Genomic DNA, 18,077 nt, shown 5'->3' with positions numbered 1-18,077 from the left:
TCACTATTAAATTTAATCATAAATTTTGCCCAAGAATTTTTCACACTGCTCCCTGACTTTTCTTTCATAAACAGTTCTGATTAGGCTATCCCTACCCAGAAGAGCTATTGATTGGTTTCCACTTACCTACAGGGTCAAGTCCAAAATATACTCTAGATCATGTATAGTCTGACCTGATCCTCCAGAGCCAGCCTCATCTTTCCCCCATCCCTCACCCTTCCTCACTCCCCACCATACCATAGACTCTAATGATTCTGAGGGTTGACTTTCCTTATACATGTGCACTTTTCCATGGAATTCCCGTCTCCTTCTTTCTATTATTATTCATCCTTTAAAAGAAAGCAATTCAGAAGTCTCAGTTGGGGGCTCCTGGATGGGTCAATGGGTTAAGTATCAGCCTTCCGCTCAGGTCATGATCCTAGCGTCCTGGGATTGAGTCCTGCATTGGGCTCCCTGCTCCTCAGGGAGCCTGTTTCTCCCTCTACCCCTCCCCACTGCTCATGCTCTCTCTCTCTTCTGCTCCTTCTCAAATAAATAAATAAGATCTTTTAAAAAAAAAAGATGATTTATTTATTTGAAAGAGAAATAGTGAGAGAGTATGAGTGGGACGGGGGGTGGGGGGGTGTCTGCAGGGGGAGAAGCAGGCTCCCTGCTGAGCAAGAAGCCTATGCTATGTGAGACCCAATCCCAGGACCCCGGGATCATGATCTGAGCCAAAGGCAGACACCCAACCAACTGAGCCACCCAGGCATCCCAAATAAATAAAATCTTAAAAAAAAAGAAGAAGAAGTCTTAATTGGACTGTAAACTCCTTAAGGCAGGAATATACTACAATGAATTTCAGGCAACTGGAAAGAGACGTAGCTTCCAAATTTTATTTTTAAAAGTATTTTTGTCTGTTTTGTCAAAGGAAATAATACTTAAACTTCTGTCTTCAAAGCTAGTTTCTCCTCCCAACTCTAGAAATGCAGGTTACTTGAAAGCAATTCTTAGGGAGAGGGAGTAACAAGCTTTTCAGTTTTTCTAAGTGAACCAAGTAGCTACATAAGTTTGTCCAGAGGCAGTGCCGTGATGTCACTGTTTCCTCGAATCATGAAACAACCACCCCTGTCCCCAACATAGCATTGTGAGAAGAAGCCCAGCTGGAAGCACTGCAGATGCATAATCAGGAGGCCCTCTGGGCAATCATTTCCAATGATACTGATGAAAAATTAAACAAAATCCCCCAGTTAACCTTCCATGCACCCTTCACTGTCTTTTGAGAGGTGGTGATAGATTCGTACCTTTCCATTTATGCCAGGCCTTCACAGATTAGGAACAGAGCCTGTGTTTTGGGTTTGCAAAGACACGGAACCTATGACATTGTCCTTGCTGAGAAACTGTACTGATCAACTGCCTTAGGATCTGTCATCCTAAATGGTAACTTAGGGCACATGGAGCAAGTCATCTCCCAGACTGTTTAGTGTATCTGCATACCAGAGAATCTGCATACAAACACTGCAAGCCACAAAAAACAATAAGTAGTTATTATTGATAATATTAACAACAATAATGGCTCGGGGTTCATTTATTTAAAAATATCTATTTAATATGTCAGGCAACATTTTAGATGCTAAGACAGTATGTCTCAAAGGGCGGTCTGAACTACTTTAAGGGGCTCACAGAACAATGTGATAAGTGCTACGACAGAGGTGAGCATGTGCTATGGGTGCACCTAACCCAGAATCTTAGGAAGAGGTGAAGTTTAAGCAGCCCTTAAGGATGAATAATCTATCCATCAATCCACCCATCCAAAAAATATTTGACTGACAACTCAGCTAAGTAAATGAAGTAGGACTGGGGGAAGGGAACAGAAGAGAAGAGCACCCAGCATTCTGGGTTAGCCTGTGATGCCATCCACACAAGTTTTTATTTTCTCAGTGAGGTAGGACGCAAGCTCTTTAGCTGAAAGCAAGAGGAAGTGGGGTGGTGGTGAGGAGGGGTCTCAGGGAGAGGAGAGACGTTCTGAAAGTCTCACTACAGGAATGAAAGAGGGCTGAAGAACAAAGGATTTCCAGGGAAGTTTGAAGGCCAGATTAGACTGGAAAACATAAATTCGTAGTGGCGTCTCTCAGCAAAATTGTGTTTTTAATTTTTCCCAGAAGAGTTCAGCTGTCTAGCTGAAGGAGCAAGAAGGTGAACAGTAGAAATAGAATGTGATGGGAACACAAGGGGGCAATGGAGTTGAGAAAAGCGATAGAAGATTCCAGAGAGGAAAATAATGGGGGCAGGCTCGATGTCATGTTCATTTTCACAGACAGGTTCGTACTTTGAGCCAGAGAAGAGATAAAACAAGTGGTCTGATGTGACAGAATTAGATGCTTTGGGGAAAGAAATGAAAATTTGAAAGAAAAATGGCCATAAATAACATACAGGAATTAATAGCGCACGTGGGGAGAAAAGGAGTTGGAGAGAGGAAGTTGACAGTCACCTTGCGATTTTTTGGTTTTTTGTTTTTGCAAACTATACCTCCTCACTACACTCCACCCAAAGGAACTCCAGTGGGCTTACATTCTCCTGAACTTTGATAATCATCATGGAGGAAGCTACTGTTACAAAGGGGTGAGTTGCACCCCTTTGGTGGGAAACAACAAAGATGAGCGTTCTTGGGGAGTGAGGTGCCTGATTCTTCTAATAGATCATTGGTTTGAAATGTCCTCCACTGACCTTTGCTTTCATATGGAGATAGGGCCAGAAATCATATGAGAGAAATATAGCATTGATTACAAGAGGGTTTGATGGAAAACCTCAAAGACCTTCAAAGAGTCAGATTGGCTGGAATAAAAGGAAACAATCATCCTTAACGGAGATTAAACAGTATAAGAGAGTGACTACATTTTCTCCAATCTAATTTTAAATGTAGAAGCCCTTTTCAGTGGCAGCCAAAAGATACAGTGTTAGCACAAATGAACATGATGTCACGTAGAAAGCATGTGAATATTTTTCACAATTATTTTATTGTTTTAGGAACTGTAATTATAAAGTGTAAAGTAACATCAGCAAACACAGCTGATGCCTGAAAGGGCTTCTGTTTCTCTATCATTTGCAGGAAGGTTAAGAAGAGAAGAGAAATATGATGTAGAAAGAGGGTCAGTGTTTTGTTTTTGTTTGTTCCTTAACAAGGCAAACCATCCAGGAAAAGAGCTTGTTCCTTAGAGATATAGAAAGATGTATCCAAAAAGCCTGGCATAGAAACTGGCACATTCTGCCATAATCTCCAAATGTTGGCTTTCTCTTTTCCTCCTTGGCAAAATAATTAAGCATTAATACAGTGATCATTAATTAAAATATTAATAACACATTTTAAAAATTGTGACAGTGTAAACACATGTACTTAAATGGGATTTACTGTATAGCTCTTGTGCCTTAGGTAGTTGCCCTCCATCACATTCTTTTTTTTTTTTTTTCAAGATTTTATTTATTCATTCAACAGAGAGAAAGACAGCCAACGAGAGAGGGAACACAAGCAGGGGGAGTGGAAGAGGAAGAAGCAGGCTCCTAGCGGAGGAGCCTGATGTGGGGCTCGATCCCAGAACGCCGGGATCACACCCTGAGCCGAAGGCAGACACTTAACGACTGAGCCACCCAGGCACCCCCCTCCATCACATTCTGCAAATCAAATTTCACAACACACAAAGCAGGAAAAAATGTGTACAATGCTACATTTTAATTTCCAATATTGTGAAGGTCCAGGGGCATTCAAAAAATAATTTTTTATAATCATTCCCCAAAATTTCTCCTGCAGCTGCAATTTTGAGTCAGAAGAGGGTGAAGAGTAGGATAGGTCAAGATGAAATGGAACACAAAGCCCTTAAAATCTGAAGGTCACTAAAATCAACTTTTCCCTTCATTACTCTTCCCTCTCCCTTTTCCATCCTCATTCAGTATCCAGTCAGCACTTTCCCTTCTCCCTATGCATTCTAGTCTTTTGATAATCTAGAGTTGCAGCTCCTGTGCCTTCCCTCACACTTGTCATCTTATTATTTTTTTAAATTATTATCTAATTTATTAATTTGCCTTTTTGTTATTTGAATTATAAATTCATTGACTCTGAAACAGTATGAAGTTCTTCCTAAAGTTGTCTAGCAAAGACACATTTCTCCTAATATTTTTATTGTTGTCTTATTAACAAATTTTAAACTATTGATACCTACAACTTAAATGCACTGTTTATGTGACATTTGTCATTTTAAAGGTTTTATTTATTTGTCAGAGAGAGCACGAGCGCACAAGCAGGGGGAGCAGCAGGCAGAGGGAGAGGGAGAAGCAGGCTCCCTGCCAAGCAGCGAGGCCAACGCAGGGCTCAATCCCAGGACCCTGGGATCATGACCTGAGCTTAGGGCAGCCGCTTAACCGACTGAGCCATCCAGGCGTCCCACACTTGTCATTTTAGAATTTGCACTGGCCATCTGACTGTGGAAAGTCAATGTTATTTGATGCATGCTGTTTCTTAATTAAACAAACATTGGACCCCCAGACTGGCAAGACTGGTTTTCATATAAGCCTTGGGATTTGCAAGAGTGTTTTTTTAGTAATGGCAGCATGACTGGACTGAGTTTGATCCTCCCTGGACTCAGTTCTTGGACTTTCCTCCTTTCCATCCACATCCACTCTCTGATAATCTCATCCAGTTTCATGGTTTTCAGTATCACCTCTACACTGATGACTCCCAAATTTATATCTGCAGTCCACACCTCTCCTCTGAACTCTAAACTCACAGATCCAGCTGCCTACTCAGTATCTCCACTTGGATGTCTCATAGGTAACTCATACTTAACATGTCCAGAAATGAGCTCCTGGCATTCCTCTCCGAATCTGCATCCTAGAGTCTTCTCCACCTCAGTAAATGGCCGTTTTATTTTTCAGGTGATCAGACTAAAAGCATCCTTACTTCTCTCTTTCTCTCACACACTACATCCCACCTGTCAGCAGATGCTGATGGCTCTATCCACAGAATTGATCTAGAACTTAAATACCTCTCACATTTCCATTGCCCCCCTTGGTCCATGCACTGCCAGATCTAGCTGGAATTATCACAGTAGCATTCTAGCCAGTCTCCCAGCTTCCCTCTTTGGTCTTTTCTTAACACATAAGCAAAAGTGATCTTATGAAAAAGAAATTGATCATTTCTTCCCTCTGCTTAAAACCTCCAATGGCTTCCAATCTCATCCAGAGTAAAAACCTATGATCTTATCATAACAACTTATAATACTTTATAGTCCAAATTGGGACTACTTGGAGAATGAAAGGGATGCTAAAAATAATTAACAGGCTTTAACTGATCTAGGTGTAAATTTGGGCCATCCCAACACCTACTCTGAGGCCCCACACTCTAAATATGTCTCTGACCTCTGACCTCATGTACTATGCTGTACCTCCACCCCTCTGCTTCATCGCTGGCCTCCTCACTGTCCTGTCGGCGTCAGGCACACTTCCTTGGGGCCCATGCTCTTTCCCTATATGTCCACTGCTCACTTCTGCTTTCCTTCAAGTCCTTATTCAAAAGCCTCAGTGAGGCTTTCCCTGGGAGTTCCTTCTAAACCTTAAAAACCTCCTCCCCACTTTCTAGCCCCTTCCCCTGCTTTATTTTCTTCCTTTACACTTATCACTGTCTAGCATTCTATATATTTTACCTTGTTTAGCACCTTACATTTAGAATGTAAGCTCAAGGGCAGGATTTTTGACTTTTTGCTCTGTATCTCCAACTCCTAAAATAGTGGCTGGCATATAGGAGACACTTTATAAATATTTATAGAAATAATGAATGAATCATGACTACTTTGAAAAGATCAGCACTTAGTAGTTGATGTGAACATCCAACACAAGTAATAAACAGTATTATTATTTTATATGTAGTTATTTTCATATGATTCAATTCAATAAATGAATTTTGGACAGTTATGCTTTACAGAGACCTGTGCCAAGTACAGAGGTTGGGGGGCTGGGGGCCACAGGGCATATACTAGGATAGATGGGACGAAGTTCGTCAAGAAGTGAACACTATAAGAGTAGAAGAGATAGGGGACATGATATGGTTATGTGTGAATGACACAGAACACATGGGGGTGCAGAGGAGGGAGAGGTTATATTTACTGAGTTTTCAGACACTTCTGATTACTAATCGAAAGCAATAACTTCTGTATTCTCTGTCATGATGCATTTTCCTTATCTTCCAGAGCCCCCACTACCACCGCCATTCTGGTTTCTAGGGTTCTCCATGCCTTGGTAGTAAGCGCCTCTTGTATGCCCAGATATACCTGACCTCCAGGTGCCTGCTCCTCGTCTTCTCTTCATTGTCTGGCCTTAGTTTTTCAATGTGAATCATTCATTGCTACCTCAGCATTTTATAATCTGATTTCTCAAAATTTCCAGAATATTTTAACTAAATATTGGCAAAGTTAAACCATCTAATTGAACAAATGCAAAGCAAGCAGATGCTAACAGACTTTTTTTTTTTTTAATAGCTAGAAAGGAGGTATTTTTGGAGGAAGAGTCTACTCGTTGAAATCAATAAATGAAAGTTTATTGATTTAATCTCTGGGTTGGTTCTAATTTTTATGTAGCTTCTTTAAATAATTTTAATTAACAACTACCCTGTGGATTTTCTTTAAACTGAAGGCATTTTTTTTTTAAACACTGTTATAAATCTCTAGCCCCGCCCCTACAGGAAGGGAGTATTCCCAGGGTGTGGATAATCGAAACACTCTTAACAAATATATACAACATTTTATTGTCAAGGAAGTTCAATAAAATTATAGCTAAGAATATGCTTCAAAGCAATACATTAATACACTAGATCAATAACTTTGTTAGTAAAGTTAGTTAGTAAAGCAGTTACTAGCTAATTTACTTTTTAAAAAATTTTTTTAGTTATAGTAAAACCTAATCATATAAATAATTTTAAGGCAAGCCAATAATCCCAGCTCTGGCACGGGTTGGCTCATTGCTTATTTGAGTCTGACCAAGTTACTCTGACTCACTAAGTCTCAATTTCTTTTTCTGTAAGAATGGGGTTAATACTGGACCCAACTACCAGGGTTCTTGTGAGATTAAGGGGTATGGTGCACTCTCCAGAATGCCTGGCACATGGATATTAGCTGCTCCCATGACTCATGGCTGGTGCTACTGCAAAAACAGGCACAAGGAGATTTCAGTGATTGAAGAACACAAGTAGCTAACCAAAGAGTAGTGTTTAGAAAGCATTCCAACTCATGTATTACTTTATCTTTTCAGCTAAAAGTCTAAATATTGCTTAGCATGTTGTGAATATAAATACCTGCAAAAACCTGATTAAGTAATTTATTATTTTCTGCACACTTGTGCCAGTGACTTTACCACGAGGTATTGAAATGTAATCTTTTCTATGGCCAAAGAGACATCCTTCAAAGAGACAAATGAATACTCAGATTTTGAAAGCCATATTATTTGCACAACGTATCTGGGAATTAATCATGCCCTACCTCATATTATTTAATGAATCAGCCCCCCAGTGATCATGTTTAAGCTCTTACCCAGTGAATTGTAAGGACAGCGAAAGAAAGAAATATATATTGTTTTTGTGTCTTTCACACCACCTGACTTGGGACAAAGTAATTTCAAACAAGTATAGTGGAAATAGCACTGGGCTAAAAGTCAGGAAACACGGATTTCAGCTGAGTAATTATAGACAAGTCATTTAGCTCCCTTAGGCTTCAGATTACTCATCAGTCATGTGTTTTTCCATCGATGACATTTAGGTTCCTTTTCAAATGCTCTCATTCTAAGAAACCCTAGCAAGAAGGATTTTTAACAATGTTTGTCATTATAATACACAACTTCATTTTTCCATAACTACAGATTAAAAGACACGGGACCCTTACATATAGATTTTGCTCACTCAGGAAAACTTGCCAGGAACTCAGAGTTCTTGACTATTCCATCAAACACGAATCCTTCAATCTATTTCAGAAACAGCAAGCCCTCCCTGCCAGCACTCCCCATCCTCTACCTTTTTTTATTTTTTCCTTGGTACTTAACCATACTCTGACATACTGTATATTTTACTTAAGTATTTGTTCTCTGTCCTCCCTCCATCCCCCTTCCTCAGTACCTAAGCTTCACGGGGACAGGAACATATATCTTTTTGGTTCACCACCATATCCCCAGCACCTGGAATGGCATCAGACACCTAACATCCCCCAAATTATTTGATGAACAAATGAATGAATAAACATAATTTAAGGTCCTTCATTAATTGCCTTTCCCCACCACAACTTGTCTCATATTTTTACCAGTTCAACTTCTCCATGTTAACCAGGGTTTCTGAATCTTATGCCCTCTACCCAAGGCTTATATTCATTCCACCTCTGTGTCATGGAAGGATATTCTCCTACTTGTCATCTCTCTCATCTGTCCATGCTCATTTATTCAGTTACAGATTTGCTGCATGCCAACTGTGATCCCAGCAATGTGCTTACATGCTGGGGATACAGAGGCAAATAAGGCCGACACAACCATTCCCTAGTGCTTCATTTGAGACCAGACTTCTTCTGTTCTTGGCTTCTCTGTGCCACTGCCTCCCTTTGAATGTTTTATATTCATAATGCCCTGGAGGAAAAAATAATCTGTGTGGTTTGGTTGGTTGCTATCCAGTTTTGAATAGAGCTCTTCTAGCAGTGAGTTAATAAAGCAAGGGGCAGCAGTGCTCGCTTCTAAGGAGATGGTGACTCCATCACCCTAGAGGTACTGTGGGGTCACTGGAACATTGCTGTCTCCTGAACAGTGACAACTGAAACTCCTGTGGCATGAGGCCTCACAGTGCAGAGCCTAAAATGACTCTCTGAATCTCCTCATTTCCCTCTGTACCTAGAGGGGATCCAAAGGTGCTTCTCTGAATTCCCAAAAAAGCTGAATTAACCTCTCATCTTTAGCTTCCAAGTTATTATTACCTACTGCTCCAACTAAGTAGGAGATTAAGCCCCCAATAGGCATAGAGCCTTGTGTCAAACCACGTCAAGCACCAGGCCTCTCTGTGCCTTTTTAAAAATTATTGAGGTATATGTGGAAATTGAGAAGTATATATACTTAAGGAGGATGATCTGATGATTTGATGTACACATGCATTGTGAAATAATCACCATGTCAAACTAATCAATATACCCATCACCTCAGAGTTACCACTTTTTTGCATATGTATGGTGAGAATACTTGATATGCCCTCTTAGCAAATTACAAACGCACAACAAAGTATTGTTAACTAGAATCACATTGCTGTACACTAGACCTCCAGAATGTATTCATTTTGCATAACTGAAACTTTGTACCCCTTGAACAACATCTCCCCCATCTGTCCTTTTACCAGGATTTTGGGAGCCTTAGTACCTCCATCCCAGCATTTCCCAACTTGCACTCTGTGGATCTCTGTGGTTCTGAAAGCTAGTAATTGGAGTTCTGCAAAAATAGGGTCCTTTGGGCAAATAAGTTTGGGAATGTCACATCCTGTATTTCCCACTTGGGGACACAGGACGCATAATGAGAACATTTATGTATTTATAGATGTTAATTTTGTTAAACCCAGTCAGCCTCAGAGAACATTCCTGCTTAGGAGAAAGCTGTTTGGCACTACCTTTTTCACCTTCATGCCACATCCGAATGAATAACAAATGGTTGTGAGAGAGTAAGAAGAGAGATACGCAGACATCTCTCTGCGAGCAGTTCTTGGGGGTCAATAATGAAGAGAAAACATAGTTTTGTGGAACAAACACTAGACTTACAGTCAGAAGACATGATTTGGTCCTGCCTCTGCCGTATAATTAACTAATGCAATATTGTTGGGTAAATTGCTTCACCTCCGAGCCTTAGTTTCCTCTCCTGCAAAGGAGACACATTGTAGGAGAACCATTCCTTGTAACTGCTGACCAGTTTAAGAACTTGTGTAGCAGATTTAACTTGATTTAAAAAGTATTCTTCTGAGTGGCTTTGGGGGCCCATATTTTTTTAAAGATCTTATTTATTTATTTATTTATTTATTTATTTATTTATTTGAGAGAGGGCATGTGCATCAGTGGGGAAGAGAGGGAGAAGCAGACTCCCCATGAGCAGGGAGACTGAGGAGGGCCTCGATCCCAGGACCCTGGGATCATGACTTGAGCCAAAGGCAGACACTTAACCGACTGAGCCACCCAGGCATCCCTTTGGGGCCCATATTTTTAAAAGTCCTCTTTCAGATGACTGGTGCCTTCAACTCCAAAGATGAACGTATCTGATTTCTTAGACATGAAGCTGCAAGTCTCTCTAAGGCCCTAAAATCCCAAAGAAGTAGTTTGGAATGAATAATGGAAACAAATTAAGTCTGGGGTATATTTATGTTAGCCTAAGTAGTATGATAATACCTAGAGAAGTCCTAAGAAGTCTCACATTGAATGGAGGGAGATACAGGTCTATAATACTTATAAATAAGCAAGAAATGAAATTTGAGACCACTTATTAGACCCTAGGGTAATTGGCTTATTTTTCTGATCAATTTCCAAAGATGGAGATTGGGGATAGAGAGTTGTACTACAAAATTAATTTGTAGCTCAGCACTAACTTATATTCCAAAGTAACACAGAAGATATAGGTAGTAATCACCTCCAGAGAGGTGTCCTCTGGTTCTTATCGTTGAGGAAGACTCTTCTACTCTCCAACTCAGGCGGGAAAGATTCATTTCCAAACCTGTGCTCTGAAGGGAAGAAATTCTATGACGGTTTGCTATATTCTTGCAAAAACACTCTAGAGGGAACCAGATGTCTCTTGATTTTTTTTCTTACCATTGAATTATAAGTCTACAAAAATAACAGTTACAATGAAAAAAATTTTTAATTGGATATAAAAGTGACTAAAACTGGATATAAAAGGCAAAATATCTAACATAAATTTTAGTCTCTCTTTGCTTGAAATTTGATGTAATAAGCATTGATGACAATAAGTAGTTTGGCTTGAAAGAAGATAAGATTTTGCTTAAACTCTAAGTTAAATAAATGTTACTTTAGTTATCTCTAAGTGATTGCTGGGCCATTGTAACACATTCAATGTGATATTTGCTAAGCAAGCATGCCTGCCATCTGGTTACTGAAAGACTGTATTTTTGCTACTTCATAGATACACATGGCCCAATAGCACTGCGATGTAGGGAACCGATATGAGCATGTGGATCAATTCCAAAGCAATTTGAGAGTTCAAGCCATTCATTTGTTTGCAACACCAAGTGTTCTCCACATACAAAACAATGAGTCTAACTTCTCCGTCTCTTTCCTGTCCTGGTATCTTTAAAAATGTCCATCATGACAAGGTGCACACGGGTTTACAATATGAAGCCAACTTTATTTTTTTTAAATTTTTTAAAAGATTTATTTATTTGAGAGAGAGCGAGAGAGCGTGAGCAGGAGGGGCAGAGGGGGAGAGAGAGAGAATCTCAAGCAGACTCAGCACTGAGCCCAGTGCCTGACACAGGGCTCCGTCACATGACCCTGAGATCATGACCTGAACCAAAACCAAGAATCAGATGCTTCACTGACTGAACCACCAGGCACCTAGGAAGCCAACTTTAGAGACCAAGAAGAAGAATGAAAAATCATCTGGGTGCTCTTTGTGTCACATCCCACTTGGTTCCCACGCCAGCAGCACTGTGCCTGGTCCGCAGAGAGCACACAGAAGTAGTAGCTGGATAATATGGCTAAAGTCTATATGTGTCTTTGGTAGGAGGGGGGAGAAGTTCCCAAACCAGCTTTTTCATTAGACTGCTCGCAAGCACTCCTCTCCCCAAACCAAAGACAGAATTAGTGGCACGGACTACAGTGCCTAACACACAGTAGGGGCTCAATAAATGTTTACTAAGTACAATCATCTGGGAAGCTGGTGAATAACAATACAAAGGACTACTAGAAGACAGCTCATCTTAGTGTTTGTAGCTATTGTACTACATGCATTGGACATAAGCCTCACACATAGTCTGGGCTTTCTCAGTCTCAGTACTATTAACATGTGGGGCTAAGAATTCTTTGTTGGGAGTGGGAGTGGTGCTGTCTTGTGCACTGTGGAGGTTTAGCTGCATCCCCGGTGTCCACCTACCAGATGCCAGGAGTGTCCCTTCCCCCAGCAAAAATGTCTTCAGGCATTGCTAAATGTCCCCTGGGAGGGTCCAGAGGGGTGGCAAAACCATCCCTACTTGAGAACCACTTATTTAGTCTGTGTGTTCTTGATATGTACCAGAATTAGAAAGACTATATTCTCTCTTCTCTTTTTTTTCTGAATCAATAGTTTTTAAACATGATTTTATTTTATTTTATTTCATTTATTTTTTAAGTAAGCTTAGTGCCCAACATGGGACTTGAACTCATGACTTTGAGTGAGTTCTGCTGACTGAGCCAGCCAGGCCCCTGTCTGAATCCATATTTCTTGATCTACATGATGGTATTTTATTCTCTTAATCTGATTTCACTTAACATAGTTTTCTCTAAATGTCTTCATAATAGTGGGGGTGAGGGGGAACTTTCCAGGTATATCCATATAAGTTAAAAAGGGAAGGGGAAATATGAAACTAGGGGAAAACATTCCATACAGGAATTGGACTAGTAGCTAAGGAGGCTGTTTTGCAAAATGAGTTTGGGATGGTTTTGGGCCCAGGGAAGACAGAAGTACCTAAGCCGCAAATATGAGTCCAAAAAGAAATTTTGTGTCTTAAAAGACACTACCCTCATTTGTTTGCTATGCATTCTTGTAATCTTAACAATAAAACTCCACTCTTATACAGAAGTATCCTTCTGACAAACAGATTTTTTTCTCCCTTGGCTTTAGTTTTATTTACTTCCTATTTATGTTACCAGTTTCAGGAAGATACCAGCATGCATGAACTCCAGGAACAGGCTGTCTCAGTAACTCCTGTTCCTTGGGAATTACAGTAAGTAGTCCCGCTAACTGAAGAAATCATTTGCTTTTTAAACCTCGAAAATAGAGCGATGATGCCATGTGTCTACCCTTCCTTAAAATTATTAAAATTAAAACCTTAGAATTCCAACTCAAACCCAGCCAGTGGACAACCTGCTTGAAAATGACTACACGTCCATATCTAAGGGTGAGAAATAATTTATGACAAATAAAGCTCATGAAAAATTCTAATTTCATTCATGTTGCTACAAGTACACCTTCATGCTTTAAAAAAATGTGGGCAGGTAACATTTTTCTACCTTACTTCCAGTGTAGAGTTAACCGTGTGCTCTTACCTCTCCTCCAGTGCATGGAAAAGGATTGGAGTATCTCGAAGTGCAAATAGCTCCCTTCTTGACGACATCATCTTCCAGGCCAAATGTAGCTGAGCAGTTCGTTGCAAAGTACTTGTAAGGCTTCCATGTCTTCCCAAAATCCTGGGACCGGTCCAGCACCATGGCTGCTGGCCTCGGGGACTTGAACACCATAATTAGATGAGTGAAGTAGAATTCAGCTTCCAGGTCTAACTGGATCTTTTCTCTGTGTACATCCTCAGCAGACTGCCACCACGTGCGAGGAAACCTGAAGGATGAGTCTGCCATGGCAGCTGGCAGGTGAGCCAGGTGAGGCTGCGCGGCATTGCATTTGTCACATTTGGGCTGCCGACAAGTCAGATCAGCGTTCTCACTATAGGAGCAGTACAGTTCAGTGGCGTTCCGACCGCAGGTGGTGTCTGCCCAGAGTTTTCTCCCTAAAGCCAAGTTTCCCATCCGAGGGTTGCAGGCTTTTTCACAGCGGGAACTCACTCCAGCTACTCCACTCAGTCCTAGGAAAGGGAAAGCATATGTTATTCAAGACAAACCCATCTGGAAAGCTCTTCTGTCTTCAACAGTCAAGTTATCCCCAAAGAGCTTAAGGCTTTCACTAAAGAGGAAATTCTATCAAATTTGAGCATGAATACTGTTCTACATTTATAGTGCATTTGTCTATACCAGTGTGTGAGCGTGCATGTGTGTGCGTACATTTCGTGTTCAGATATACAATTCACATAAAGGGGAAAAAAATCACTTCAGATAAAGGGTGAGAGGAAGGAAAATGGAAACATTGGGGGAAAGATAATGGGCCTAAACCTTTAAAGTCCTTTCCTTTCTAAACGTTCCCTATATTTGAAAAATACATATTTGTTTTGATGTCATGACTTAAATAATCCCCAAAAACAATAATGTTTTTAAGATCACCCAATTTAGTCTTTCAAATATACTATGAGTCCTTAGCATTATCTAACATGCTTATTAGAATGCATTAAGGAGGAAATGTTGAATTCTATTATATTTTTAATCCAAAAATGTGAAGGGACAAATTCCCTAGGAAAAGCAATATGAAATATTTAATCAATATACAGTGAGATCTCACTTTGGGAGGCAAAACTAGAGACCACTGGAGCTCAGATGCATAATATCTATTTTTAATATTGAGTAAATATAACTAAGAAAAAAACTCTCTAAACTGCCAAATGGCAGAAAAGCTTATTTGACATGCTCTCTGCCTCTTGAGTGCTCCTACCTATGACAGATTATATAGTAGTTGCCTGTTTGCTTAACAGGAGAATGTTTACAGTCTGGCAGCCACTAACAGCACCTTTAAACATTATCTGTGAACTAAAACACCTTCTTAAAGAAACATGTGCTTCCACCCAAACAAAGGTCCAACAGACTTTAATGTTTCAAAATTACTTAAAATGATAAACATTATCCACTTATTAACATCCTGACTACATATTTTAATCCTTTAATTTGGATTTGTCATTTTAATTATGAATACCTTAAGCAAAATCATCTATTTTAAAAGTTAAAACAGAGAAGGAAAGAAGGAAAAGGAAGTCAAACCCCAAATTCTGGCTAATTGAATGTTTCTGCTTCTTAAGAGAGAGCACCTCTGGACTGTTATCACCATGCTATTGGAGAAGCCAAATGACAGCTTAGACTAAAACAGAGACATTTCACACACCGACTGACAATCACCAGCCCCACATAGCCTCTGCAACCAAAAGGCATATTATTTTTAAATGTCAAATTCAAATGTGCATTATGCCTGGACTCTGTTCGCCACTGTTCTGATTAGCTGGAGCAACAGTTGCTCGTGGCCAGGATCACCCAAACACACAGTGTGCTATGACTCACCTGCAAAGCATTTCGGGGAAAATCATATACTGCCCGTACAAGTATTTTTGACTTGAAACACTTGCCTTGTGATATTTATTTACAACCTCTTGATTGCTTACATGTTTTTTGCCATAACATGGTTTGAAAAGGGAAAGGTTTAATAAAGTTCACTTTGAGGTTGGGGGAGCATGCATAAATGCAGGCAGGGGTACATCCCTAAGAAGAATTAAAGTAAAATCTTAGACCTCTAATGGCTCCTTGGGGGAAAGTAAGGAATCATTTTAAATGCCTCCAAAGTAGTAAGTACAGAAGAGATTGGAGCCAGATAAATAATTGGTGGACAAAATACTTGGACATCCCTAAAGAAGTGACTATCCAAGTGTAGCAAGGATGCTCCTGAGTCTGACTGATTTGGGTTGAAGATTCTAAAACTTTGCTTTACTGTGTGCCAGCGTCTCTGGGGGCAGAGTGGAAGAAGCCGAAGGGAAGGTACAGTGCGCCAGCGCTTTCTGTCCACCAGTCCGTCCCTTCAGCCCACACTCCCCTTTCTAGAGCAAACGAGAAACGTTTGAGAGATCGGATGGCTGAAGAGTCCCTCACTTTCTTTCCCCCTCACACACTGAGCTGCTCTTACCCCTAACTGGAAACCAGGTGACCCTCAAGGGGGAGGGAGAGGAACAGAAAGGGGGCTCCCGAATTTAGAAACGGCGCGCTAGGAACGGGTGGCCAAGGGCAGCCCAGGAAAGCTGGGAAGGGAGTAGGAGGAAGAGAGCCTCTGACGAAGCCTCTGCTGGTAGTCCAGTTACCGAGACAGGGAGCAGACCCGCCTCCGACCTCCCACGGAGCCTCAGCCAGGGTACCAATTCCCTAGGGGCGGCCAGCCAGCTCGTGCAACCCAGGGTGATCACCACCTATCGCCCCAGCCCCGGGTCTCACTGCATTCCAGCCACTGCCGCGATGAAGGGGCACACACCCCGCCCAGGTGTCCCTACCTGGTTCCCTAGTGCCCAGCATGAGGTCGGGGACTAGGGCGGTCGCTCTCCACGAGAGAGCAGCCGCGGCCCACGCGCGGCCAGGGTCGCTGGGCCATCCCTCCCCATCATTCCTCAGGCCATGAAGTGCCGGGGGATGGCGAGCTTGGTCCTTTGTTCCCTCACAAAGTGGAAAGGCAGTTTTTTACAAGCCCAAACAGAGAAAGAAACCAAGGTCGTGGTATCTCCGGCAGGGCGCACCCAGGATATCGGATTATCCAAGGGAAGTGTATCGCAGTTGCAAAAAAAATCAATAGTATTTTAAACTGTAGAGACCCGGGGAGAAGAGGCGGAACATGGCCACTCATTTCATCCTCGGGAGCTGAGCTTGGCGCTCCCAGCCCGCACTCCCCTGCACCCCCGAGTCCCGAGGTGGGGAACAGAAAGAGCGAGGGAAAGGGGGTGGGGGCCCAGCAGCGTCACCACCCACCTGCGGCCACCGCGGAGCAGCCCCAGAGCAGCAGCAGCCGCGCGCAGCTCCCCATGGCCGGGAGGAGCCGGGAGGACCCGGGCCGGGCGGGTGCGGGAGGGAGCCGAGACCTCTCGGTTGTGGGATGAAGCGCCAACAGTCCTCAGGAAGAACTGGGGCTCTTTATTTCTTCCCCCTCCTGGGGCGCCAGGCTCGGTCAGTGGGCGCCGGCTGCTGGGAGCCGCGGGCCGGAGCCGCGCCGGGCGGTGGGGTGACCCTCGCGCACCGGCCTAGAGGGGTCCGGGCACCTCGGGGACGACGGGAGCCCCCGGACCATAGCCGGCCTGGCCGCGCAGCCCCTGCGGAGCGGTCCCGCGGGCTCCTCCGCCGCTAGCCCGGGGCTCAGCGCCCGCAGCAGCCGCTGAACTTTGCGAGACCTTTCACTTCCCGGCCGCCGCCGCCGCCGCTGCCTCCTGGGCGTCCTCCTCCTCTTTTACCACCTCCTCTCGCTGCCACGGCTCGGTCCCGTCTTTCTCCATGGGCAGTTCCATGGGATGCATTTTTATTGCACCGACTCCGCGGCGCTCCGGTGCCAGCCCTCCTCCCCTTGCACCTCCACCCCTTCCTCCTGCCCGCCCCCCGCGCTCGCTTGACAGCCGGGGCGGTGCAGCCTGCGCTGCCGGGTCGCCGCCGCCGCCGCCGCCGCCGCCGCAGCGCCCGGGGAGGGGTCTCCTGGCCCGACAGGCCGCCCCCGAAGCCTTGTTACCAGCTCGTTCCGCGCTCCTTAGCCCCCGCGTGCACGGGTCATCTCGGCCCCCAGCTTCCCTCGTGTCCCTCCTGGTGTTTGCCCTGCATCTCCCTGCGTGACCACCCTGGTGCCCTCCAGCACCCACAGGCCTCTTCTGGGAAGCAGTCTCCCACCTTCTCCCGGAACATTCCAGAGAGCAGTTGACTCCCTCTTGATCAGGTCAGGGCATGCCAAGGGGCTTAAAAAACCGCGAAACAGGCTAGCTCCTACTTCCCACATCCCCCAGCAAAACAAACCCTCCCTTCCACTCCCCATCTCTCCACCCTTTCTCCCGGAGTCTCACGGTCCAGAAAAGGAACCCCCCAACCCAGCCAGCTCCGGGTCTTGGGCTTTGGACTAACTGCTAAGTGGCCTTCGCTGCTTCTCTGCTGCTGGGGGGAGGAGGGGCGGGAGAGGGCATCTGGGCTAAACAATCAATGCTTAGTTTATCCGAGGTGTATCCATTTTGATGTAAAAGGTGTTCCCTAATTCAAACTCAAGGTGCTAAAAGAAAAGGGTCACAGGATTGGCTAATGGGCAGTGTAAAACATCCTTGTCTAGAGGCAGGGGCTTGGCAAAGAAAAATTGGTCTTTCCAAGCACTCTCAAGCCACATAGAATGTGTTGTGCTGTCAAAGAGTAATGTTGTGAAATAAGTTAAGGGGGGCAATTTAGTAGCAACCAGAAGCAGCTAATTGAGGATAGGAT

At 43.2% G+C, this 18,077-nt stretch overlaps 1 protein-coding gene across 4 annotated transcripts in view; it reads right to left on the bottom strand.

Moving 5' to 3' along the window:
- The window catches only part of NTN4 (netrin 4), a 110,494-nt gene extending 92,951 nt beyond the window's left edge, over positions 1–17,543 (bottom strand). The window contains exons 1-2 of one of the 4 annotated variants that reach the window (XM_057316305.1): positions 17,505–17,543; positions 13,278–13,807 (exon numbers count right to left, since the gene is read on the bottom strand). In XM_057316305.1, the coding sequence (XP_057172288.1) occupies positions 13,278–13,751 (474 nt within the window). In that variant the 5' untranslated portion in view covers positions 13,752–13,807; positions 17,505–17,543. Of the gene's footprint in view, positions 1–13,277; positions 13,808–16,135; positions 16,259–16,604; positions 17,116–17,504 lie in introns of those variants that run through there. The other 3 variants (XM_026499860.4, XM_026499859.4, XM_057316304.1) reach the window with 3 other exon arrangements.
- Between the last annotated feature and the right edge of the window lie 534 nt (positions 17,544–18,077).

This window comes from Ursus arctos, unplaced genomic scaffold (genome assembly GCF_023065955.2).
Source record: "Ursus arctos isolate Adak ecotype North America unplaced genomic scaffold, UrsArc2.0 scaffold_21, whole genome shotgun sequence".
NCBI classification, from domain to species: domain Eukaryota; kingdom Metazoa; phylum Chordata; class Mammalia; order Carnivora; family Ursidae; genus Ursus; species Ursus arctos.
This window is presented reverse-complemented; position numbering and strand designations above follow the sequence as displayed.